The following is a 27,027-nucleotide window of genomic DNA, read 5'->3' as shown; positions in this document are numbered from 1 at the left end:
AAGAAAATCAACAGTGAATATTTCCAGACTTGGTTTTATTTCCTATTTAAGAACTATTGTGTTTTTTACATCCTAGATTGCATGATTCAGGGATCGAAACCCAAAACTTCATAAAGTATTTGAAATTATTAAATTAAAATCTGTTTTTGCTATTGAAATTGATAAAATGATAGTATCACCACTTTGGCGATTGTTTACTTTTTCGGTCCCACCTATCAGCATTGAAGTATCGCCCTTACGTTTTTTTACAATAACTACCGTTCTACACCACCGATTTCGTCCGGGTTTTTTCAATAGCGATCATTGTTACTATTTACAGCTGGTATCAGCTTGATAATCCTAAAAAAATACGAAAATAACAGTTTCGCCTCTAAACTGATATCAAAAAAAGTATCGCCCTGTTTGTTTGCATGGAGCGTGGAGGGCGAAACTTTAAATAAACAAACTAAAATACAGTTTCGCCCGTTGTATTTTTTGCTGTAGTTTAAGAAAGCAATATCGTAGAATCCAAATTTTTAGGTTAATTTGTTGCGTTTCAAAGCCCTCATTCGCATGTATGAAAAAAGCCTTATTTTTACATTTGTAAGTATCGCCCTTTTCACAAAAAAGCGTTGAAATGAAATCGCAGCTCCTGATATCACGCTATCTCTGAAGTGCATGCGTGCATAGTTCCAAATTTTACTTCGACATCGACTTTTTCTAAAGGTGACTTCCCAGTAGTATCCTTGATTTGAATTATTATCGCTAATCCTAATGCCAAAGAACAAATAAAAACCTCTCGAAAACGAACCGTTTGGGAAAATCATCATCATTACTGGAATTTTCATTTTTACGAATCTTTTCGATAACCTTCCGTCACTTGCGTTAATGCACTGGGTGCACAGTGCTCTGAAAATCTAGCAAAATCGTCTTAGGGCACCAGCGGGTCTAATTCAGAGCTATCTGGGCGGCGAGTTAAATCTGTAAAGAATACTAAAAATTAATTTCTATTCCATAATTTTCAGTTCAGCAATTCGAGAGATCGTGCTCACCGCAAGCCATGAAAAATAGACTACGTTGTGAAGCTATGGTCACTATTTATTAAAAAATCACGGTTAAATAAAAAATTAAACTATAAAAAAATTTCAAAGAGTTTATAATTTTCACAAACTTATTAGGAAAAATTGTTTAATAAGCTTTCGTAATATTGTGTAGGGAAAAAGCTGAAAATTTCAGTATTTTCTCTATCTGTAACATATAAACCATTAAGTATACCAATTAATTGGTATACGAATTGGAATAGGTTCGCCAAATTTTGGAAGAAGTCTATAAAATAACCCTTTGAAAACTACCTAAAAATTGTTGTAGTTCGATGCAATAAAAAAATCTCCAAAAATGAAATGTACCTATTAATGTGATGATGTAGTCTGATAACTATTTCTGATTATGATGAATTTTTCATTTTTGCATTTTTCCATCTTCATGATAAGGAAAACATGCTCAAGAAAGGATTTACTCGAATTCAGTCTTGTTCGTCTGCTAGAGCACATCAAACATATGTTCATATTTGGTTGATAAAATCGGGGTTTCAATGTATTATAATAGATATTCAGCATTCGAAAAAGTTTCTTGTGAACAATTGTAGAACGACTTTGTTTCTACTTACTTGAATTCAGCGGCGTAGCCAGAAATTCGGTTTGGTGGGAGTTTGATGAAAATCGATCATACTGTCCAAACGGCATATTTCCGAAACCGTAATTTTTGAAGTTTTAAAATTATGCAGAATTAATTTTTCAGAAAATAGTAACAGAGTTCGTGTCTAGCGAATTTGTTGAGACTTTATTGTAGTCATGAATATTAGCCTGAGAAAATTCACCATAAAAATTTCTTGGACGATATACCGTCAAAATTATTTTATCAAATGTTTAACGTTTGTAAAACTCATCGAAGATACTAAACCTCCGAAATTGGCTGTTTCAAAATGATGCTATCTTGACTTTAAATTACTGTTTTTAAACATTTGACCTATACATATAATTGGTCATACAACAAAAATCAAATGCTCATCAAAATCGATCAGAACCTGCTAGAATCGAATGGAAATCGTCATTTTTCATAAATTTCTCTCTACATTCAGAAAGTGTTATTCTCGTTATTAATCATATTACGTTTTCGTCTCAACTCGACGCATTCCCAAAATAAAAACCTGTTTTAATCCACCTAGTGGTGCAATTGTGCTTTTCTCATTTGTCCAGACTATGATTCCATGGCTGGTTATATTCAATACAATGGTGGAAATGAATATTACATGTTCAGTACGATTTGCACATACATACAATGGATCGACAGCCACGATCTTGAGATACTATGTGATACTGAAACATCGCTTGAAACCAGCGGCGGATCATGGAGAAAGATCCGGGAGGTCCAGGTCCTGCCGAAAATTTTCAACTTGTTAAGAAATTTTAAACTAGTTTTAATTTTAAAGTAGCAACCCCTCACTGCATACTTCCTTCGGGCCGATTGACGATTTTTAGAGTGATTGCATAACATTACTATATGAGAAAGGCAAAAATGTACCAAAGTCCAAAGAAGTCAATTTTTATCAATCATCTCAATGTTTCATGCATTTTAAAGTCATTTGGCATCAAAAATACAAATTTGATTTTGAAAATTTTTCATTTCAGTTGATATGGGAATTTGCTGTGTGATTGCACTCTTCAACTTGCCCCCATTAAATTCTCCGAAGATACTATTGACCTAAAATAAGCCGTTTTGGCGTTAATAATAGATTACATGTTTTTGGTCATATTTCTGGCAATAGGAAATGATAAAAATCTTTCGCCCGCATTTAATGTTAAATATCTCTTTTGATAATAGTCCGATTTCAACAATCTATAGCTTGTTCGAAAGGTATTCGTTAAAGCTATCTAAAAACATATAAATTGTTAATCTATGTTGCCAATTTCGTAAAATAATTTAAAAAAATTGCAAAAAACGCCATTTTTACGCATTCAAGCATTCATATCTTGGAAACTAAACATCAAAATCAAAAACAAATTAATAGCGTTCATACTGTTTTTTAGCTCTTTCATTTAAAATTGGTTTGGATAAGATCGGTTCAGCCATTGCTGAGAAACACGAATGAGAATTTGTCCGTTACATACACACACACACACACAGACACACACACACACAGACATTGTCCCAAATCGTCGAGCTGAGTCGATTGGTATATAAGACTCGGCCCTCCGGTCCTCGGAAAAAATCTTGAAAGTTTGAGCGAATTCTATACATTTCTTTTACAAGAAATGTAAAAAGGAAAAACTATCATATTGAGTTCAGATTTAAGGGGTGTACTGTAATATGGATTAGGGTGTTTTCTTAGTAAGAAGCGAAACTGGAATTGCGTTAATGTCTATAAAACTTAGAACTGCTCATTGAAAAATTGCATAACTTCCAACATTTGCTGAAAATGTTTTATTTTGGGAATCCGTCGAGTTGAGACGAAAACGTTATAGAATTAATAACGAGAAAACTACCTTCTAAAAGTAGGGGAATTTATGAAAAATGCCGTTTTCCGTTCAGCCAATTTCGCAGGTTTAGTATCTTCGATGAATTTTACAAACGTTAAACAGCACATCATTTGATAAAATAATGTTAGCGTTAGATCCTGCAAGAAGTATTAATGGCGAAATTACTCTTCAAACAAATTTAGTTCCAGACTTAATGTCTTCAGCAAAATTTTGGGGAGTGCTGTTACAAACCACTTTGTTGAAGACATGAAGGCTCCATGTGTTCAAGGTATTAACATATTTTAGGCTATTTCTATTTAATTTTAAATTAAATTATTATGATTTTACTGTTTATGATAAATCTCTTCTATTATTTATAAACGATAAAATTTACATTTTATCCATAGCTTGAGTTGTGAGCTCACAATAGAAAGTTATTTTAGAAAAAAAAACTAGATTAAGGAAAACTTCGTAAATATCATTTTATAACTCGATATACTCCATATACGTACTATTCATGCCTACAATAAAGTTGTTTTAAATGAAAGTCTCAAAAAATTCGCTAAAGACAGGAACTCTGTTACAATTTTTTGAAAAACTGATTCTCCATAATTTTAAAACTTCAAAGATGGCGGTTTCGTAATTATGCAATTTGGACAGTAAGTTAGATTTTTCCCACCAAACCGAATTTCTGACTACGTCGCTGACTCCAAGCAAGTAGAAACAAAGTCGTTCTACACTCGTCCACAAGAAACTTCTTCGAATACTGCTTATCTATTATAATACATTGAAGACCCGATTTGATCAGTCCCCAATTTTATCAGCCTCATATGCAAATATGTTTGATGGGCTCTAGCAGACAAACAAGGCTGAATTTAAGTAAATCCTTTATTGACCATGTTTTCCTTCTCTCAAATATGCAAAAATAAAAAAATCATTTTTTTTTAATTTTGAGCTAGAAGACTATATTAAATAATCAAAAATAGTTATTAGACTACATCAAGTGAAGGGAAGAATATTTTAACAGCTGCAGTTTATTATGAAGTAAAAAAAATCCCAATTTTTCAATGTCCCCATTTTGTCAACCTAAAATACACCATGGAGATGATAAATACGGGTCATGACTGTATTAACAATTCACAGTAATAGGTACATCCCATTTTCTGAGGATATTTTCTTTCAATTGCATTGAACTACACCGATTTTAAGGCAGTTTTAAAGAGGTTATTTTATCGACTTCTTCCAAAATTTGGCGAACCTATTCCCACTCGAGCGATAGTTTATGTTAAAAGGGTAAGCTAAATTAATTAAAAGCTAAATATATTTAAGGGTTTATATGTTGCTGATAGAGATAATTCATAAATTTTCAGCTTTTCCCACACAATATTACAAAAGCTTCTAAAACAACTGTTCCTAATAAGATTATGTAAATTATAAAGCATTTGAAAATTTTCAATAGAAGTGACGGAAGGTTATCGCAAAGTTTCGTAAAAAAAAATCCAGTAATGATGATGATTTTCCCTAACGGGTTTCGAGTTTTTTTTTTTAATTTGTTCTTTGGCATTAGGATAAGGGATAATAATTCAGATCAAAGATACTACTGGGAAGTCATTTTTAGAAAAAGTCGATATCGAAGTAAAGCTTGAACTATGCACGCATACACTTAAGAGGTAGCGAGATATCAAGAGCTGAAATGTCAGTGTTGAGTTCTCAGCCGCGTTGGGAATTTAAGTAAACGCTATTGAGTATGAACTTCAAATCCATACGAAAATTTGTTTTTCAAATTTTTTGACTCAGAACAACATATATAACCTCTTTAGAAAAAATCAGTTTTCCGTACACAATGCATTGATTGAAGAATTTATATATGATATTAACGGAGCATTAGCAATAATTCATTTGTATTTCTATTTTATGGGCCATTTTTCTGCTTTTCCATTAAATTGGTTTAACCTTTTAGATTTCTTGCAGTGATATTGTCCTGTGCTAATTTGAGCGATTCTCTGAGTTCAGCCACTATCCCTTGTAGTATGTGTTATCAAAAAAAAACATTGCGAAGCATGAAGTTTAAAATGCTTTCAATCGATATAATACCCGAAGAAAGCGATAAGAGTTGTAAGAAATGTATCATCACTCTGTTAGATGGATTAAAAGCGTTTTTTATATCACAGAGCAGATTGTAGTGTTAGATTAGATTAGCAAGGGAATTTAAACAGCCTTTTCGAGGCTAACTTGATATAAGATTTAGATTACGGACCGACTTGTTTATCAGTGTTTACCGACTCGACTATTGTTTATTTTAATTTTATATTGGTTTTTTATTTTGTATTTATATTATTGTTTGTTTTATATTATTTATTTATTTATTTTTATATATTAAACAAAAACCTTATAAAAATATTGACATGGCAACAGGAAAAGATGTTGGACATTCAATAAACAGGCACTTGATTTATCGTCCAACGAATGTAAACAAGTAATAATACGCATTGTAAACGAGCATGGTGGTAATTCACAATAAAAAGATTCAATTATTTTTCAAAAGCTAAGAATAGGGGTAGGTATAAGTTTGAAAGAATGCAATATACGAAAGCAACTAAGGATATTGAATCACCACGTCGATCGATTGATAAAATTTATAGAGAATGGTATGCCAAAAGAAATTATGCACGATCTTGAAAATCAAAAATTGATCAATAATGAAAATGCTCAAACTAATCTCATAAATGAGATGTTCACTAGCACAACTGAAAAAGTAAATAATAGCGTGAATTACGACCAAATTATTGATTCGGAAATGTAAGAAAATTCTTGCAAAGACGTATCGAACAATAATCCAAATGAGTACCAGTTTAAAGCAAGCTGCAAACTTACTTACGAACAACGAAATGCTCTGCTAATGCCAATTGCTCAAACTTGTTTGAAACAAAAACTTTGTTGGTTGTTAATCTCTCCTAAGTAGACAATGAACTTGTACAAACGAAATTAGTTATGGAATTTGCGTTTCATTTCCGTCTCATTAGAATCCGACACTAACTCAATGAAAGGACTACGCTAGCGCCGGATTGACGGTAGCTTCAAATACGAAAGATGTTTTTGAGCAAATCCCTAGTCCTGTGTGATGTCCCGCAAGAAAAGGAATTCAATTCAAAGCCAATGAGAACTAGTGACATCGAAACATTTGGTTTGGCTTAGCAAACGATTGCAAGATGCACTATGTATTCACTAAGTTAGAGTCGGATTCTGATAAGATGAAGTCGAGACGCAAATTACATAACTAATTATTATTATTTTGTTGTGCTCTTAACGCGCAAAAATGGGTTTAAACCATGTTTGCCCTAGTGGGGAAAAATAGTTTTTACCTAAATTTTTCTCCACTCAGGAGAAAAATATCATAATGGACAAACGATTGATCCTGTTAAGCATGCGAGACTAGCTTTGATATTTGAGGAAACCAGTATCGATACTGTTCTGAGCGACTCATTCTTACACGCTTCTATCACACTATCTTTGCAGGGTTTCTTATCCTTCTTAGCGATACGCATTCCTAATTATCTGCTACCTGATGCTGAGAGTTACCGGGTGGCGGAATTTATCGCGATACCGATGCCCGTTTTCGTAAGCGATTTAGTTATCAACCAGTCTGGCGCAGAGATCATATACGGTGAAATTCCTCTAGACAATGAAATCCCGTTTTTCTCCGAGTTCGTGTTGTTCGTTCGTTATTTTTCCTACTTAGCTGCTGTTGATAATATCGAAACTTATCGAGACGTGAACCGATCTAGCAGGGCCGGCGGAACACTATTTTCTCGAGTGAGTACTAAGATTCGGAGTGATTTCTACCCGTAGTGATGAAAGTTCAGACCTGGCGTGTGTAAGTGAACAAGGAAATTCCCCGATAATATCTGGTGGCTATTTAGAAACACCCTTTGTTAACGAGCTGTATGGCCGATGGCTTAGCGAAAATGTGTTCGTTGATTGTTGATACTTCAAATGTTGCACAGCTAACTACCAATTATTCCATTCTTTTAAATTTCGATGCATTAATTTTCCGGGTGCTGGGTGCTGTTACAAAACCAAAATAAGTGGTTCCTGGGCTCGGGAATCCTAGAAAAGAGCAGGAATTTTCACATAGGACATCAAAAACGCCATGTGCCCCTACATTTCAGTCCCTACATGTTTTCAATGTAGATCTTCCACAATTTTAACATTATTCGCCGGGGCCAGGAAAACACTTTTGGGGATCAAAATGTGCTGGTCTTTCAATCGGATTAGCCTTTGCTCGGTACCAGGTATTGAAGTTGTCGCTTATCAAGTCCGAACCAAAGGCAAAGACTTATTGGTATTGTTTCCATATACATCGCATCTCTGCTGGTTTTAGAAGACTTTAATTCTCACGGTATGCCATGGGATTGTCTTCACGATGATAACCGATCTATCTAACTGCGTGATATTTGCGACAACTTCAATATGATCATCTTGAATACGGTGGAAATGACACAAATTCCTACTCCACCTGCACGGCCCAACGCTTTAGATTCATTATTGTACTCGACCTCGCTACAATTAGTGAGCCCATTGTTTGAAAAAGCCACGCGTCCACTATATCCGAAACAATCGAATTAAAACAAGAAATTCTTGCGGTGGAAGCGTACAAGGTTTGGACTGGCTTGATTCTATACACTGCGATTAAATGTCAGACGAAACGAGTACTCGGTGCGAGCAACAGTGAACGGCCTCCCACTCCGTGGTGACCAGTGAGCGTTCAGAATTGTACGCGAAAAGGTCTTATAAGAACATTGTGATAGTCGAATCGTCCGAATTATTCCGAATATACATGACGTTAGAAACACAAAGTGACTTGACGAAAGCTTAAAAACGCGGTTATTGGCACCGATTCGTCGACGGATTAACTAGAGAAAAAATGTTTCAACTAGTGGACCAACGTTGTGTACTCGATTCAACCTTTGATCGAAATACACGCAACCAATAATTTTTCGGTGACAACAGCATTCCATGTAGATCCACATTCAAATCGACGTTTCACGATGGAAGAGTAATGCTTTTTATACGAAATGATTATTTTTTAAACACTCATTTTTATCTGATAGCATAAATGCTCGCGCTAAGCATTTCAGTATATTACCGTAACGTTCATCAGAAGATGACAGCTATGCATAGCTTCTATGCTATTCATTATGGCAGTAGTGGAGTGGCGAGGGCGACCATATTGTTACAGTTTCTGGGGAAAATATGAGAGCTCCTGAGTGGTTTATCTGAAAAATCATGCCAGATTACCAGATACAAATATTAGTTTGAGTTCCTTCGCACTGCTCTATTGCGGGTAATGAGAAGGCGGACACTTAGGCATTAGAATGTCATTTTTATGAAACATAGCGTAATTTCAACGAGTTTTTCAATATTATTTGTCAAAGAACGCTGGAAAATTGGCAAATTTCATGGAACCAAGGAAGTTTAGGTATCCCAAATGTATCAACACACCTTGGTTAAAGGGGATTGATGAGACTTTCTTCGAGTGATATCTCGTGTCATGTCCAAAAATTATACGTTGAATACATCTCCGGGATATTGGGATCGTGGAGAGAGGTTTTCACGACATTAAATATGTTATCTGGTCATGAGCCTAGAGTTCTAGCGTCAGATCTATGCTAACCGGCCTCATTCCACTGCAAGATGTGCTGGATATCCTCGATCTCCCCTATATGTCTCTCATATACATATTTTTAACCACCATAGATATCCAAATTTAGTTAACTCTTCTCTCTACCTGGAAATCAGGTACCAAAAGAGTTCCCAGCGGATCCAAGGAGGTCAGTCGGCGATCCGGTTCACGATGTCCTGACAGTGATCTTCCGTTTGCCAAAAAGCTGCAAGTTAAATTTCTTCTTTTCCCTGTCATTGTTGTCCGCCCTCTCTTCACTTTCCCTGACACGGTCTTTGCTACTCTTTGAAACCAATCCCTCGTGTGCATGTCTATTGCCTTCCTTATAAAAGTGTTTCTCTTTGTTTCAATTTTTAATCAAATAATAATTCTTTTTGAAAAATTGCGAATTATATATTTAGTCTTTTAACATATTTCTAACTGCATCCTCTATTCTGAATAAAATCGCGTGAATATTGTTTTTGTAAATCGATCAGTATTCCTCGTTTTAAGAAATAAAAAATAATTTCAAATTTCAATGGATTCCTTATTATTATCCCACATTTTGAAGAAATTGAAATTGTATAGCAAAGAAACTTGTATTTGAATTAAAATATAAAAAGATGGGTGGGTAATGTCAGAGACATAACCGGAGTGAAGTAGAATAGACTTTAAACCGGTAAATTCTGCTCTGCAATAAGCAATTTCTATGCGATTTTGTCGTCTTTTGCACATTCATAGTTTATTTGGAGTATTTTTGGAATTATCAAGTTGACAATTTGCAACATTCTTTGAAAATATTGTTGAACTTTTATGAATGAAGGCACGCAAACGAGCGTTTAACCGTCGTCCTACTACCAGCATCAGAGAAGTGGCAGATCAGCATTTTTCGCTACATGGCCTGTACCAAACAGACCGCTCGTAAGTCCACCGGAGGAAAGGCTCCCCGCAAGCAGTTGGCAACAGCCCCCTGGCAACCCTATACTATCATATGGAGTTTGACAGCGACCGATATATATGGGGCGTTATAGCTATAAAGCCCCAAACAAAGAATTATGTTCGGCACTATGCTCGATATTCAAGCATTCCACACGACGTTTTGCATCTTGTGGGATGATTTAATATCATATCATTCAGAAAATCGACATTTTGTAACTAAATACAGCTTCTAATCATTCGGTTCAAAATCAATGTTTTGCCTTTCATGGCAGTGATGCTGGCTGTACAGAGACGTCGTCCTTGACATGGAGCTGGTTGGCAACGAAGGCCGTGTAAAAGTGCCCCAGCCACGTTTGGCGTTAAGAAGCCTCATCGCTACCGAACAGAAACTGTCGCCCTGCGAAAAATTCACAGCTATCAGAAATCGAGCGGGCCTAAATTGTGTCCCAAAATAAACCATAAACCAACAAGTTGTTTTCAGGACCAGCCAATTATAAAGTATTATTATTATACATGAAATTTTCCATTGCCTTACAACCTCCCTCCCCCTTTCCTCCCGGCTTGAATAACTATCAATCTTGATGATGCTGTGCGGTGGGGGCACTAGTTTTGATTATAGTGGAAAATTTAGGTTTGCGCGTTTTTTCCAAAAGTTTTTTAGCTGTGCTGTTTTAAAGGAAGTTGTAGTTGAATTCAAAATAAAATAGTTTATTTCTATTGTCAGAGATGGACCTTCCAACGAAAACTAGTCTGGCTCGCTTGGAATCGAATTGTATGGTATGCTTTCACAAAATCGGTTATTTTCAGTAATTGAACATTCTACACAACTAGTCACAACTATTTCCAATCAGCGCAAAAATCGAAGGTTTTCATTCAGTACAATAGCAGATTTTCACTTTTAGAAAAACAGGCAACATTCTGGCCGAAATTTTTGAAACGGAGCACCTATATCGAAACGTTAGAAAACGTTCGATTTTTGTAAATTGAATCATTACACTAACCTGTCTACAAATCACAAATAACTTTTGATTTTGTGCCATTCCACGTGAAAGCGACGGTATTGTTCACAAGTGGCTCACTTACCATCCAACGCTCTTGGCAAGCCACTTTCGGATGCTTGTAATAACAAAATTTCAATTCGATTCTTTGTCGATAAATTGATGGCCCTGAAAAGGGCCTTTTGTTTGGACAGTGTTCGGAATTTACTTGGAGCTGGTGTATATGGTAACAGTTTTGGTTCCATGGAAGACGGCGTGCTTGGCCAACTCTTCTAACAGCAGCAAACGGACGGCTATTTGAATTTTGCGGGAGATGCTGCAAACGAACTGCTGTATGCTGATGCTGGAAACGAACTGAGCGTGAGCAACAGCATGCTGAGTTTTTATACCTGACTACAGCACAATGTAAGCTCGTCCTTTTTTGTGTTGTCCTCAATATGTGTTCTTCGTAGCTCCACCCTTTCGTTGGTCGACCACATATTTTTGATAAAGAACAAAATTGAAATTGTGTTTCCAATACGGAGATTATAGAACACTCAGGGTAAAGAGAGTAATGTAATACGGCACTTTGGTAAAATGTTTGAGAATTGAAACCTTTTTTGAATGCGCCTAGTAAAAATGTTTTCCACTTCACTCCAGTTTCTTTCTGACCATATTTGCAATTTGCGTACTGAAATAAATCATAATTTGGGGTTTAACCCAAATTGCTCTCCAGGGAGAAACAGTCCATGAATCAGAAAATGCAAACTTATTCTTTGAAATGATTCTGGTGGCCCTGAAAAGGGCCTTTTTTATAATAATACAAGTGAGTTCTACCTTTTCAACTTCCAAATCCATACAAAGTGCGTCCCTGCCGCTTCAGAGTATAGACGACATTCATTGCGGTTTTGCGCGTGGCGTAATCAGTGTAGGTCACGGCATCTCGGGTGACATTTTCCTGCATACCCTCAGCATTCGTAGATTAAATCGGAGATGCATTTTACACCACCACGACGAGCCAGACGCCGAATGGCAGATTTGGTGATTCCCTGGATTTTATCACGAAGAACCTTGCGATGACGCTTGGTACGGGAACGCAAACATGATACCGCTCATTGTACCGTCCGGACGAGCATGTTGCTCGTGTGGTAAGCGAGCACCCACTGATACAAAACAAGCTCGCGTGACCTGTATATATAACATTCCCGTATGTAATGAAACGCTTACATGCTCCTTTTTGACGACTCTGCGTGGGATATGCTGGCAAGTTGCGCATTTTCCTCGCTGTTTTTGAAGGATTTTCTGAAAATCCTTGTTTTGGTTTATTTATAGTAGTCGCAGTAATTCCGAAATTTAATACAAAATACGTGCACAAATTTCCGATCAGATATTGCAAAAATATTGCGATTTCGTCCAGTAGAAAGGAAGATATTCGCATTTCAAATCTGGGAAAATTTCTCAACTGAAATTTTTGAAACGGCACCCCATATTGAAACGTTAGAAGTATTCTACTTCAAAATTGTTGTACATCGAGAGCTTCGGACGCATTCATTTTGTGCGCGAGACTTTCGAGTGGGTTATTTCTCCCTCTGTTATTTTCGAGTGGGTAGTACTACCCATACTACTCACGTATTCCGCCGGCCCTGCGATCCAGCGATGCCAACCAACTTGACTTACATCCTTTTACAGCTGCCACCCTCACAGGGTTTCTTCAAAAACTTGTTTCTAGAATGACCGAACGCAAATTACATTGTGTGTCAAAACGGCTCGCAGTATAAAATTTTGATTTCCAATCAGAAAGTTAACCCTGCGGCACTCGCGCCGTTGTATTTTATGCAACACCTTCCGAAACTGTAGCGAAATCTTCTTCCAGCACCAGCGGCTGCTCATTCGGGGAGCCATTCTTCAAAAGTAATTCAAAACTCTCATGGGAGAGGTTTGAACCCCTAAAACCCCTCCTCTTGCGCACGGGCATGAAAACAACGAAGGCAGCATCGTTTAACAGAAAAAAATAAATCAAGGACGAATTTTTGAAAGCGGTAGAAATTGCAAAAGACACCGGAAATGGATTAAATCGAACAACGTTTTTAGTCGGTACATAGTCATAGTATCTTCGACAGGCGATTCGGAATAATACATAATTTTATGGGTGACACAATACCTATAGAGCTCTTCGCACACGAAGCGACAAGATACACGACAAAAAAATATTTACTATGGAGTTTGTTCTGCTTATTCCAACGCTGTAGGAAATTAGAAAGTGGTGCAAACGACTTGACCGTAAGTCCAACTCTAAAGAAAGGAAAGCTGCCTGTGTTTAATTGCAAACATCTGGCAACAGAAAATGTCCCATCAATACAGAAGTTTTGATTCTTGATGAAGTCACAGCGAGATCGAAACATGAAAAATTCTACTCGTAATATTTGGACAAAATTCATTACAGCTTTGATGAAAAGCGAAAAACAATCATTTTGTGCTGCTCCTTATTATTAGGATCCATTCCAGTCCACGTCCAAGTACCGCAGCAGCAAGCAAGTCACTAGTATAGGTCCTCTTATTTTACACTAAGCTACCGTTTTACGGTCATCCAACAGAAGCCGTTTTGATTAAGTTCAAAAGAGAGATCGTCGAGATAATTAATTTGGGGACTGCTTTAGAAAGCAATATCCACAACCAGCACGCCCCGCACGTTAGGTATACCTGCCAGCGTAGCATTCAAGGAACAATTGATTGATGAAAACAGCGTAGGAATTTTATTAGCATCGCTGTTCTCCTTCGGTGCTGTGAGGTGTTTGAGTGGATATCATTGAAATGCAAATTTTACCGCCCTTTTGCTAGAGTTGGAGAACCAACTTGGCAGCATCCAAAGCTTTCGAAGGTATGGTCGACAGGCGTTCCAATAAAAGATAATGTGAATTTGAGAGGGTTTTTAGTTCTCCGTGGGGCAGGCAGCTTGGCTACTATTGCTGCCGAAGTGATTAAATCGATTGGGAATAAAAGTCGCGACCGGTTCTGTGTTTGGGGTGTTTTTTCTTGAAACGACCATCATTTTGGGACCTTTTTGAGAAAATTGATTCTCGAAGGATAATAAATATATTTAGTACTTATTTCCATTGATTTGGTAGGTGGGTCGTGAAACGTTCGCTATACGGTACTTGTGAAAACGTAGTGAACTAATTAGATTTGATCCGGAGAAGTTTTGTGAATCGTTGTTTGAGAACTTTAAATTAGTTTTTGTTTCGTTTATAGAGGTTTTAACCTTAGGGTCATTCGCATATGTTTTCGGGCTAGAGAAATCTCAAACCCTACGTGCGGGGTTGGGAATAGAACCCAAATGAGCTGCATACAAGGCGATCGATTTACCAACTACATTATGCCCGCCCTCTTTAAATCAGTCCAATGAAAGGCACATACAATATTTTATTAAAAAATCATGCATGCAAATTATTGATTTCACCCAAAAAAATATTTTTTGGAGAATTTCGTATAGAGTACTCCCTTTAAATACAGCAGAATCCCCCCGCTCAACGCGCAAAGTGTCATACGAAACAAAACATCACACGACGGAGGGAATTCTATTTCCACAAACACTTCGCCCACATTCCAGCAAATCATCTAACGAGAATAGTTTCCAGTAGGTATGCACATCATGCCGCCGAAAACTTTGCCCTCCGAGCATAAATTATCCTCCGTCGAACGACTCCCGGTGCCGGTTTGGTGCGGGAGGCGGCAGAAGTTCATCTCGCGCGTACAAAACAAACGAACCGGAACTTACCTTGCCGCCCGAGGCGACAAACCCAACGGCCCGGTGTATCAAACAGCGCGCGAGACAATGTCAAACAGCTGATCGTGTTCTCACAATTAATTTTCATAATGGATTGTTTAGGGGATTGGTGGGAGATGGTGGTCGGGGAATGCTAATGTTGTCCCTTCCCTTCCGCCCGACAAGTGGTTAGTGATGATGATGATGATGATGAAGATGATTAGTGGTGGCACCGGGATGCTGTTGGGTGATATATTTTTTCGGCGGCTGAAAGAGATTTGCCTTTGAACGGGAGGGGTAAACTGGTTGGATGTTTACCAACGGCGAACAATTAAGCTTTTCAGCGGCAAGGACTGATGACTAGCGTTAGTTAGAGCAAGGTGAAAATGAGAAAATTTCTACGCCGTGGCGGTGATAAAGTGGTACATCTTGTCTACTCAGTTGGAAACCAATTCTTTGCGTAGTTCGTGTGAATTTTTTTTACAGGCGGACATTGGACTCCTACTGTTTTTGGAGGATTGTAATTATTATTTTCGTGCGTCAAGTCTTACCGGATATTCCATCGTAGGTCCACCATTCTTCCCAACTCACGGCGTGAATTCCTGAAAGAAACAAAAAGTTTTGTATTAGGGTCGATGTAACGACTATAAATTATCACACAAAATTAGAATATTTGACGATTTGCATAGAAATTAGGCATAGTAACTCACTAGAGCATTTATTAATGCTTTACATCTGCAGGAGCACCCACCCTAGTATATTATTAGTTCAACGTCTCTCAACAAACAACATGCCAATCAACAAAAACTTCAAAACTTGTATGCTACAACCAAACTAATCAATCAATGCTTCTCCTACGAACGAAAGGTTGAAACCGCACAGAATTTTGACTGGCAGTTTTTCGCTTTTGCCGCACTAGGTTCGTATTGGGAACCCAATCGCAGTTTTGTAGGCTGAAAAACTTCGTTATCGGTCAGTTTGAGTACAGCAATTTTACTTGGAATTTTTGTAGCTAACTCATACCAAAGCAAATGTACCTATTTATAGTATTATTTGAGTGATTCGTGACTCCTTGATCGGTTGGTAATTGATAATTATTAATGTATACAATTTGAACAACATCACGCATCAGAAATTTGAAAATGGGATCAATTCGCGCGTTCCTCGTTTCCAATGAAAAGGAGAAAAGAGGAGAAAAGAAATGCAACGGAGAATGATAATTAATTCACAACATAAAATAGAAACTTGAGAGGTCAGCGTTACTACTTCTCACCCCAGTGTGTCTGTGCTCAATCCCAGTCGAGGTCGTTGAGATTGTGTGAAGTGAAAAAATTGTGGTAACGTATTTCCGATCCATGTGCTACATACATATCTAGTAGGGTGAAACAAAAATCAGTCCTGGAAGAATTGTGCAAATTCTTAGCCCAAAACTTAAAGTTTATATGCGTTTTCGTATGGGGGAATTGACTTTCATAATATTATTCGTCTTGGATTTGACTGTTGGCTCTCTCAGTCTCAGTTTGTTATTTGCTTACAATGTGCGCAAAGAGCGAAATACACCGATTAAAAATAGAGTAGCACAAAAACACTGCGATGTGAAGAACACCCGCACAAAGAGAAAGGTGAAAACAAAAATAGAAAGATATGTGCACCAAGAGCTGCACAATTTCACACAAAGAGTCACCTTGAAGAGCCACTTTTTTGTGCCTCCCCTCACTGGCAAATAGGGAGGAAGGCGAATCAAACCACAATTCAGGTAAAGAATGATCGGAAGTACGTTTTAAAAAAGTTTCTTGGTTACCTTCTCTACTTCCGTGCGCGTGGGACTAAGATGTACACTAAAAACTCTTTATTTCTACTTTTTAGGTGTGTACCCATGAGAGCAACACGCATCGGAATGAAAAGGTTTATTGCTAAAGAGAAAAGCGATGGTTCGCATGAAAAGTACAAAGAGCGTTTCTATTCTTCTCTTTATTTTCTCTGAGATGCATTCCATCCCCGCTCAGTTTTGTATATATGTATCAAACGACTTAATTTTTAATTATCCGACGTTTCGGCCGTTTTTGGTGGCCTTCCATGAAAAATGACACTAAACCGGCCGAAACGTTGCATAATAAAAAAAATTATCAGGAATCAGAATATATTGGCTTAAATGGTACGTTCCCCGTATGTAGTCGGGGATTTGTACCTTGCCGTGTGTTTTCATCATTTCCTGAGCGGAAGGAAAGGGCAAGGAGGTGTGGGGAAGTAGAATTGGAAGGATGGGAAAAATAACAGCACAAAACAAAAATAAACAACAAGTAAGTTAAACTCACAAGTAGTTCAACTTGCCTGCGAATAAGCCTAAAGCTCTTTACCACATTGGATAAGAAACTTTAGTATGTCTCTGAGTTTCAGTCGTCCAAACATGGTTTCGTCTATATACGGACGGCTGAAGACTCGAAATCGCAATTGCGCTACCGCTGGACAGTTGCATATCAGATGATATGAGGTTCCGTAGTCGGATTCACAAAGATCACATGAAAAAGACTCAGCGCGCTGAATAGTTGCCATGTGATAATTGAGTTTGCAGTGGCCGGTTAAAGCCCTGGTCAGCATGCCGCAGTGAAGCTTCGAAAAATGTAGGAGATTTTTCGAAATCACTGGGCACGGTTGTTCTAGAAACGCCTTTGTTTGGCGACACGTTTGTAGATTTCTCCAATAATTTCGGTACTCGGACAAAGCCCAGGACCGTATTTTTTCCCTTATCCAACTTGTCGAAATTGGCAGCGCGGGTTCAGGACCAACGAAGTCAATCGCTGAACCTGCCCTGGACAATTCGTCAGCCCATTCATTTCCAGTAACACCGCAATGTCCGGGCACCCAGACAAGGTAGATAGTGTTGACAATGCTTAGTTCTTCGATTTGGGTTCGGTACGCGATCACTAGCTTGGACCGGGATTCGTCTGAGCTAAGGGCCTTGATTGCAGCCTGACTATCGGAGCAGAAGTTTATAACTCTGCCGGACAAACTCAGTTGAAGGGCCGATTGCACCCCGCACATAATCGCAAAGTTTTCTTCTTGGAATACAGTACTACCTAGTGAGTGAGATTGTTCCAATCTCATTTTACGACAGTAGACACCAGCACATCCCTCCATCAGAGAACCGTCAGTGTAACAGACCACTTGCGTTTGTTGTTGTCTTTCCATAAAGCCAGACAACCACTCCTCTCGAGAGGGAATCTTCACATGGAATGTTCTGTAAGGAAAACTACAAGTGAGTGTAATATCGCTGGGAGCAAGAATATCTTCACCCCATGTAACCATTTGTGACCACAATCGTGTATGACTGGTAGCAAGATCAACATGATTATTGTTCCAAAGCCCAGTAACCTGCAGTCTGTATGCACATGATAGTGCTTCTTGTTTGAGGTGTATGTGTAATGGTTTGATATTTAGAAGTGCCTCAAGAGCAGCAGTCGGAGTCGTGGTGAAAGCACCAGTCAACGCCATGAGCGCCATTCTTTGCAGATGGTTTAGCTTTGACTGGACTGTCACCACCTCTCCCCTCTGCCACTACACAAGGCATCCGTATGACAGTATTGGAAGTACAATTGTTGTGTAAATCCAATAGACGTATTTAGGTTTGAGACCGCAGGTCTTTCCAAACGTTCGTCTGCACTGCCCGAAGGCCATGCACGCTTTCTTGACTCTGAACTCAATGTGAGCAGACCAATTCACTTTGGAATCCAATATGACTCCAACGTATTTGACTTGATCTGCACACAGTAGCTCAAAAACAAAGAACTGCAAGGGACGAACCCCGGTTGTTATTCGCTTTTTCGTGGAAAGAACCATTGAAGTTTTGCTTGGGTTAACTGATAGTTTAACTTGTCCACACCACTGTTCGACAGCTCTTAATGCCTGTTGCATTAAGTCAAAGATTGTTCCGATGCAAAATCCAGTAATTAGTATTTGGTAATCGTCAGCAAACCCGTAGGTTGGAAATCCAAGCTCATTGAGTTTCTTCAACAAGCCGTCAGCTACCAAGTTCCATAGCAAAGGTGACAGAACGCCGCCCTGAGGACAACCGCAAATACTCAACTTCCGTATCTCAGCCTGTCGCAGTGACGAGCAACGTATGCGGTTACTAAGCATTGCGTTTATCCAACCTGAGATACATGCAGGTATCCCATGACCGCGCGTCGCTTCCAGAATAGACTGGAAGGACACATTGTCAAAAGCACCCTCAATATCTAGGAATACACCCAAGCTAGATTGCTTGAGCGAGAAGGCTTTCTCAATGTTGTAAACAACATCGTGAAGCAGAGTGATCGTGGATTTCCCACACTGATATGCATGTTGCATTTTGTGCAGTGGATATTCAACTAAACTAACGTTCCTGATCGATCATCCGTTCCAAAGCTTTCAGAAGATAAGAACTTAAGCTGATAGGTCTAAAACTCTTGGCTTCTTCATAGCTTGAGCGCCCCCCCTTTGGGAATAAATCTAACAGTTATTTCTCGCCATGCTTTCGGGATATACCCGGTAGCAAGACTGGAAACCAAAATCTTTTTCAAGACATGTTTAAGAATATCAAATCCCTTTTGCAGTAGCACGGGAAGTATTCCATCTTTTCCGGGTGATTTGTATGGAGCAAAGCTGTCAACTGCCCACTTGACCGATTCAGTGGAAACCAATGTGCGTGCTAACGCCCACGAGTCCGAATCACCAGAATGAGATCTGTGAACATTGTTCAACTCCGGATCGATACAACCTGGAAAGTGTGTGTCGAAGAGACAATTAAGAACATCTTTTTCGTCCGTCACATAAACACCATCTCTGGTTGTTAAGGAGTTCATCTGAAAATCATTCGATTTGGAGAGAATTTTATTTAATCTGCTCGTTCAGACTAGACATTAGTGCATAGGCTTTGCCAGCCAGCCCATTCTGCAGATCTAAGACATTTCTTATATGCACTACGAGCTGACCTGAAAGCTCTGGAGTCATCACGCTGACGCCGGTTCCAAGCTCTTCTCATAACTTTCTTCATTCTTTCCAGCTCAGCCCTCCATCAAGGGGTTCCCCTAGTCGATTTAACAGTACGAAGTGGACAAGCTTCTTCGTAGGATGCTAATATGAATGAGTTTGTCGTATCCACGATGTCATCTAAGTCGTCTAGTTGACTAATTGCTGGAAAATATCCATGAAATTTAGTCGTCAAGTTTTCCAATCGATCGCGAGTAGTGAGCTCCGATATGAGACACGAGTTGTGAGCTCCGATATGAGTCACGCGTCAATAGCCTTATTTGCAAGAATGCAAGCACGAGACATTTCACGTGGGTTAGTCATGCCTGTCTTGTTGTAAGCAATGAAGGCAGTGTTAAGTAACTTTCCAAAATAGAAGTTTCCTTTATGGAAATACGGTTCTTGAACCAATGCTATGGAAGCTTTACCTTCCTGCATGAGTCGAGATAAATTCATAGTTGCTGTACGTTTATGCTGGAGATTGATTTGTGCCATTCTAACCATTGTTGATTAGAGAACTGTACATTACATTTCCAACATAAATTGCACAACTACTAGAGGACACCAAGCGAGTTGGGATATTAACGCATATAGCGAGCCATATCAGGTTCAAATGGGACACGATCATCTGATTCCCACGATTTTCGAAGAATAATGGTCCACTGTGTCAGAGATTCGCATAACACAGTAAGGGCAAAACCCAAAATGCTCCGTGCGCGACTAGCATATTTTAGACCCTCCAGTCATCAAGTCCTCGGCACGGAACTACACCTTGACTTAGGGTCTCCTACTTTCAGTCGCCTCCTACGACATGGGAGCAGGACCCCAGTGGCTCAATTATTGGCCGGATACCACACGGCCTCTGGGCAGGTTCATCTGTACACATCGAAATTTGATAATCGAAACTTATAACAAAACATAAACTTCACCGAACTACCATCAGCCGAGAGTCTCAGCAAACCCCCAGCCAACAAAAATTCTGCAAAATTAAGTGGATCATCGGTGAAAAAACTTCGGTGTGTAGAGTGAACGTTCCGCTGCGTAATGAAGCATACTGGGGAGTTCGCCCAACTCTTCGCAGGCTCCGTTCGCCATTGAGAATATTTTATTTTAAACCCACTCAACAATTTTACCCATAGCACGGGTCGCATAACACTATGGAATTGGGGTTCCCTGTTTGGTGGATTTTCACCACTGGAACAGGTAGTCCGTAGTGTAATTCTTAGCCGGTTGAAACAACCACTACCGACACTACACGGCTTATCTAGGCTGTTCGGCGAAAGAATTTAATTTTTGATTATCCGACGTTTCGGCCGTTTGGTGGCCTTCCTTGAAAAATGACATTAAAACCGGCCGAAACGTTGCATAAAAAAAAAATTGAGTCGTTTAATACATATATACAAGACTGAGATAGTTATTAATCAGGTAAAGTCGACATTTGAAAAAATACTCATTTTTTTACCACCACTGCAATGCATAATAACTTTTTTCACAGGCTTCAGATCATTTCGCGGTTTTCTATATTTTGTTTCCTTGATAAATTTGCTATAAAAATCGTACATCGATTTAGTTTAAGGAGACAATGGGCGACTGTTTTACGAATTACTTTGTAAAAGTCGATTTCCGCATACAAAATTTCTTGCAAACTTTAAATCGTGGGCGCAAAAATACACTTTCATCGATCGTACTTACAATTTGCGCAGCTGTTTTAGGACCCAAATGGAAGCCAGAAAGATTCTCGAAGCATTTTTTTTTATTTTTATGTAACCAAGTCCCACTCTACCCAGAGTCCGGATGGCATATTGCCTCTCTGGCGTCGGTGATAAGCACTCAGTCTCGAAAAATGAATATGAATAAAAATAAATAAAAAAGGAACCAGTTTGGATTCATCAAGACTACTTTAACCCTGATAATGAAGTCTTCATGTTTTTAATAGCAACTGTATTTTGAATCCAGATTTTAGGGTGACAAAATATTCATGGCAAATTATTGGTTTTAAAACCTCAGATCGGAATAAATAATCTGGGTCAAATAAGACAGCATTCGAGATAACATGGACGCAAGGCATATTGTACCGGGTATTTGTAGATGGTGCCCGCCGACCGATTTCCTTCCACCTTCAGAAAAGGCATGCAATCCGCTAATTCAACTCGGCCCATCTACGACCATGTTGAAGACTCCGCAACGATTAGCAATGTAGCTATATCAAACCATAATCGCAATTGAGAAGGAGTGTCGATGTCGAGCGCATACCGAAACGCAACGCAGGTACCATGGAAGCCCTGGATTCCCCGGTCAAAGTCAAGCCTTTGCCGCCAGCGTTCAGCAGTCGTCACGGTCATTTTTGTGTGAGTGAAGAAGGGGTCCTCTAAGCCATTCATTCCCGGCAAGTATCTCTTTTTGAATTACAACCATACAACGGCTGATGCGTTTCCGCTTCTAGCTCTCGTCGCAGGCTATCTCAGTCGCTTCACAACGGCGCTGATATGAGATGTTTCGAAACCCCCGCCGCAGTCGATACAGCGATCGTCAGTCGTTCAATTTCGTTCGTGGTAGTGATTTAAAAACCTCCCAACCTGCATAGCTGCTCTGTCTCTCTCTTCTACTAGTATTGTCGACAACACTCCGGCTGAATCTGATCCGTCCTCGAACAGTATCGAGGATTACTACCAGAACTTCGGTGGCCTAAATTCATAAGCAGACAACTATTTGATAGCTACTACTGCCTGCTGTTATGACGTCATCGCCTGAGCAATCGTGCTATGCCACGCCAGGTTCGGCATTTGATGTCTGCCGCTGTGACCGCAACGCCCTCAACAGCCAAAAGACTTCGGATGGTGGTGTGCTTATCGCTGTACGCCATAGCATGGAAGCCCGATTGATCAATGATGACCGGTGGACGAGCTCCGAGCAAGTCTGGCTATCAGTGAAATTTGCCGATGGCTCGCTGTTGCTATGTGTCGTGTATATATAGATATTGTATATATGGATATTGAAAAATCTACGTTTATCATCAACGACAACTGTATATTAGATAGCTACAGTAGCGCCACTCTTCTTACTTAGTTACTTACTTTTATTCCTGCGCACCCCTGGTGGTGCAAAGAGCCGTCGTGAAAGATCGCCATCCTGGGCAATTGCTCGCCATCGCCTCGACCTGCTGCCAGGCCAAACTTTCGTCGACTTCTTTTCTTTCCTTGTTGAGACTGCGCCGCCATGAGCCTCTGGGTCTGCCTGTCCTGCTGGGTTCCAGTCTAACGCTTGCTCGCAGATTTCGGTTTCGCCCCTGCGCAGAGTGTGGCCGACCCACCTCCACTTTCGTTCCCAAATTTCTGTCACAATCGGCTTCTGATGACATCGACGATGGAGTTCAGCATTAGAGATCCACCATGTACGAATTATGTACCGCAGGCATCTATTGATGAAAACCTGCAGCCGTTGCGTATTCTCCACTGATACGCACCAGGTTTCACTGGCATATAGTAGTACAGATTTCACGTTCGAGTTGAATATTCGGGTTGTGGTGCGTCGACTAATCTGATTGTTTTTCCAGATATTTCTTAAACTCGCAAAAGCAGCCCTCGCCTTCTTGATCCTTGCTCCTATATCGATCTTGGTGCCTCTATCAGACGCCATTTGGCTACCAAGATATTAGAAGCTTTCGACATTCTCCACCGCTTGCCCAGCTACCGTAAAGCTGGAAGGGTTGACCGTGTTTATATCCAACGATTTGGTCTTGTTGACGTTGCTTTTGATACCTGCCGCTGAGGAGCGATCGGCAAGATCATCAAGCTTACTCCGCATGTCAGAGCGCCGTTGTGCTATGAGAGCAACGTTATCAGCCAATTCGAAGTCATTCAAATGCTCCATAGTAATAGGTTACCACAGCAACCCACGGTTCACGGTCAATCGCTCCTACCAGGATATAGTCGATTACGATGAGGAACAGTAGCGGTGATAGAATACATCCTTGCCTAACTCCAGCCACGATCCGGATGGGGTCAGACAAGACACCATAGTGCTACATCCTGCACGAAAATGCCTCGTACTGTGCTTCAATTAGACCGATGATTTTCTCAGGGACTCCCTTGCGTCTCAGGGCTCCCCACATATTTTCGTGATTGAGACGGTCGAAAGCTTTTTCGTAGTCGATGAACACTAAGTAGAGACACTCTTGGGATTCATTGACTTGCTCCAGGATGATACGGAGCGTGACAATATGGTCCGCACAGGATCGTTCGGTACGGAATCTTGCCTGCTGCCGTCGGAGAGTTGCGTCAATCTACTCCTGTATCCGGTTCATGATCACTTTGCAGAGAACTTTGAGAACGATACACAGTAACATGATGCCCCGCCAATTATCGCATACAGTTAGGTAACCCTTTTTGGGTACCTTCACTAAGACGTCTTGCATCCAGTCGGCCGGAAAAGTCGCGGTGTCCCAGATATTGTAGAATAATTGATGCAACAGTTGTGCAGATACTATGGGGTCTGATGGAGCTTCGGTGTTGACGCGGGTAATACGTCGAACCCTTGGCGAATCATACCGAGTTGTTGGTGGCATGGCCGACGCTTGAAAAAGGTTTTCAAAGTGTTCAAACCAGCGTTTCACCTGGTCAGCGCGGTTGGTTAACAACTGACCAGATGTGTCTTTCACGGGCATCGTAGCATTAATCTTTGCCCCACTAAGGCGGCGTGAAATATCGTAGAGGAGACGGATGTCGCCAGTGTTTGCGGCTTTCTCACCTTCGTCGGCCAGGGAGTCTGCCCACGCTCTTTTGTCCCGTCTACATGAGCGTTTCACTTCCTTCTCTAGAGCCGAATAGCGTTCACGAGCTGCGGCTTTGGCTCCTCGTGTTTTAGCTTGCTCAATCGCGGCGTCCCTTCGTTCCTCTATCTTCTTCCAGGTGTCATCTGTGATCCACTGTTTTCTCTGGGTACGTAACTCACCCAGATTATTCTCGCCGATGGCGTAGAAGGCGTTCTTGATGGCGGTCCATTGATCTTCTACGCTTCCACCTTCCGGAATATCTGCAGCATGGTTCTCTAACTCCTCGACGAAGGACTCTCTTACCGCAGCATCTTCCAGACGACGTGTGTTAAACAGACGCCGATCTTCTCCTCCTGTCGATGAATCCTTGCAATACGTAGCCGTATCTCGCCGATTAGGAGATGGTGGTCGGACGCTATATCGGCGCTATGCTTGTTACGCACATCAAGGAGGTTCCTTCTCCATTTTCGGCTGATGCAGATGTGGTCGATTTGATTCTCCGTGAAGCCATCACGGGAAACCCATGTCACTTTGTGTACTAGCCGATGGGGGAAGGGCGATCCCCCGATCACCATGTCATTGTTGCCACAAAACTCTGCAAGCAGCTCTCCGTTTTCGCTCATTTCTCCGAGGCCATGACGTCCCATTACGTGCTCATAGTCCGAGTTATCGGAGCCCACCTTCGCGTTGAAGTCTCCCATGTGGATCTTGATATCACCTTTCAGAATTTTATCCACGACAGCATTCAGTTGACTGTAAAAGTTCTTCTTTTCTTGCATTTCGGCAGAATCAGTTGACGCGTAACATTGGATTATGGTAAGGTTTCGAACCCGTGTTCTGAATCTGGCAGCGATTACTCTCTCATTAATAGGCTCCCACTTCATTAGCGCAGTGCAGGCGTGCGCGCTGAGCAGGAAGCCAACTCCACGGTGACGAGGTGCGTGTTCACCTCGTAGACCAGAGTATAGCAGAATTTGACCCGATGGCAATCTGTGTTCTCCAAAGTTCGGCCAATGGACTTCGCTCAGTCCTAGGATCTCAAGCTTCATGCAGTATGCCTCATTGGAAAGTTGCGCCAATTTACTCTGCTGGGCTAGGGTTAATACATTCCAAGTTCCTATTCGTGTCCATTGTTTTATGCTAAAAGTCGTTGCCGTTAAATCAGTTTGAAATCTTTATTTTTCGGTTTCTAGAACGATTCTTTAATTTCGGGAACAGTAGGTGGTTAGCCTAAGGTTCCCTATCACACCGTGATGGGGCTGCCATCTTGGATATTGCTCCGGGGAGAGCATTTCATGTTCAGCCGCTGGATACCAGAACAGACGCTGTTTGTGCACAGTTTTGCTTAGAGTCCTCCGATGACACTCGGACGATGATCAGCCGCCTCTAACATGAAGAACAGACGCTGCTAAGGGCCGCTCCTAGCCTGGAGAACAGACGCTCGTTCAGGTTTGAAGATGCAAACCCCCCTTCCCTGTCAGCGTATGACCAAAGTTTCCACCGGGGTTGGTTACTCGATCTTCCCTAAGGTTGCTCATACCCCAGCCGGCTGCACGAGGAGGTAGGGATAGGAGTTGCAGGGCAGAGGCTAAGGACCATAAGCGAGGTACCCGCAATTTACCAGCCAGCGCAACTCGTCGGCAAATCAAAAAATGTCTCCAACGAGAAAGGACGTACATTGGATCTCTGCTATGTAACTGCTCGGGATTATGCTTCATATCGTTCAACGGCTCCATCTCATTTAGTCCAGCATGTGCGTCATCACCTGCGGAACGTCGACCGTCAGCTGAAGTCAAAGTCTAAGTCGTTTGTGTATGTGAATGACAAGCGGAAAGAATGCGGCTTACCATCCTATATGTACTTTAATGGAGTGTTAGGCTCCGAAACTAAGGAAATTTGTCAGCAGTTCTCCAAAAAAAAAAAATGAATTAAGGATTTTTTTGTGATGAAAGCCTTCCATTACAACAAGTCGCTACCACCGCCAATCCAACTCCTTCTGTAGGTCGAACCATCAACCGAATTTGCATCGGTAATGCTGCCATTCTTGCTGCAAATTCCAAGCTAAAAGAATCTAGTTGCCCAACCGAGAAGGCGTTCCCTCGATTTTTATCAAAAAGTGTATTCTTGAACAACTCCGGCTAGTCTTCGTGCTCTCACTAACTACTGGAACGTTCCCTTCCTCCTAGAAAGCAGCGCACATGTTTCCAGTTCATATAAAATGAAACAAATCGAACATTGATAATTATTTGGGAATCTCGTGTTTAGGTTCCGTATTCAAATTTCTCGAGATGATATTTTTAGACCCTATGTTCTTTCACTGCAAACACTACATTGCAAATGATTAGCACGGTTTTATGCCTAAACGATCGACATTTCCCAACCTGCTCAGGTTCACAACATATGTACTCGATGGA

General features: G+C 40.4%; 1 protein-coding gene across 3 annotated transcripts in view; it reads right to left on the bottom strand.

Moving 5' to 3' along the window:
- Window positions 1-27,027, bottom strand: part of LOC131677903 (carbonic anhydrase-related protein 10) — a 319,983-nt gene that overhangs the window by 30,271 nt on the left and 262,685 nt on the right. For all 3 annotated transcript variants that reach the window (XM_058958004.1, XM_058957995.1, XM_058958014.1), the window contains one exon: window positions 15,387-15,437. In XM_058958004.1, coding sequence (XP_058813987.1) covers window positions 15,387-15,437 — 51 coding nt within the window. The remainder of the gene's footprint in view (window positions 1-15,386; window positions 15,438-27,027) is intronic.

Source organism: Topomyia yanbarensis, chromosome 1 (genome assembly GCF_030247195.1).
Source record: "Topomyia yanbarensis strain Yona2022 chromosome 1, ASM3024719v1, whole genome shotgun sequence".
Taxonomy (NCBI): Eukaryota; Metazoa; Arthropoda; class Insecta; order Diptera; family Culicidae; genus Topomyia; species Topomyia yanbarensis.
The sequence above is the reverse complement of the archived record's forward strand: the minus strand, read 5'-3'. Positions and strand labels throughout refer to the sequence as shown.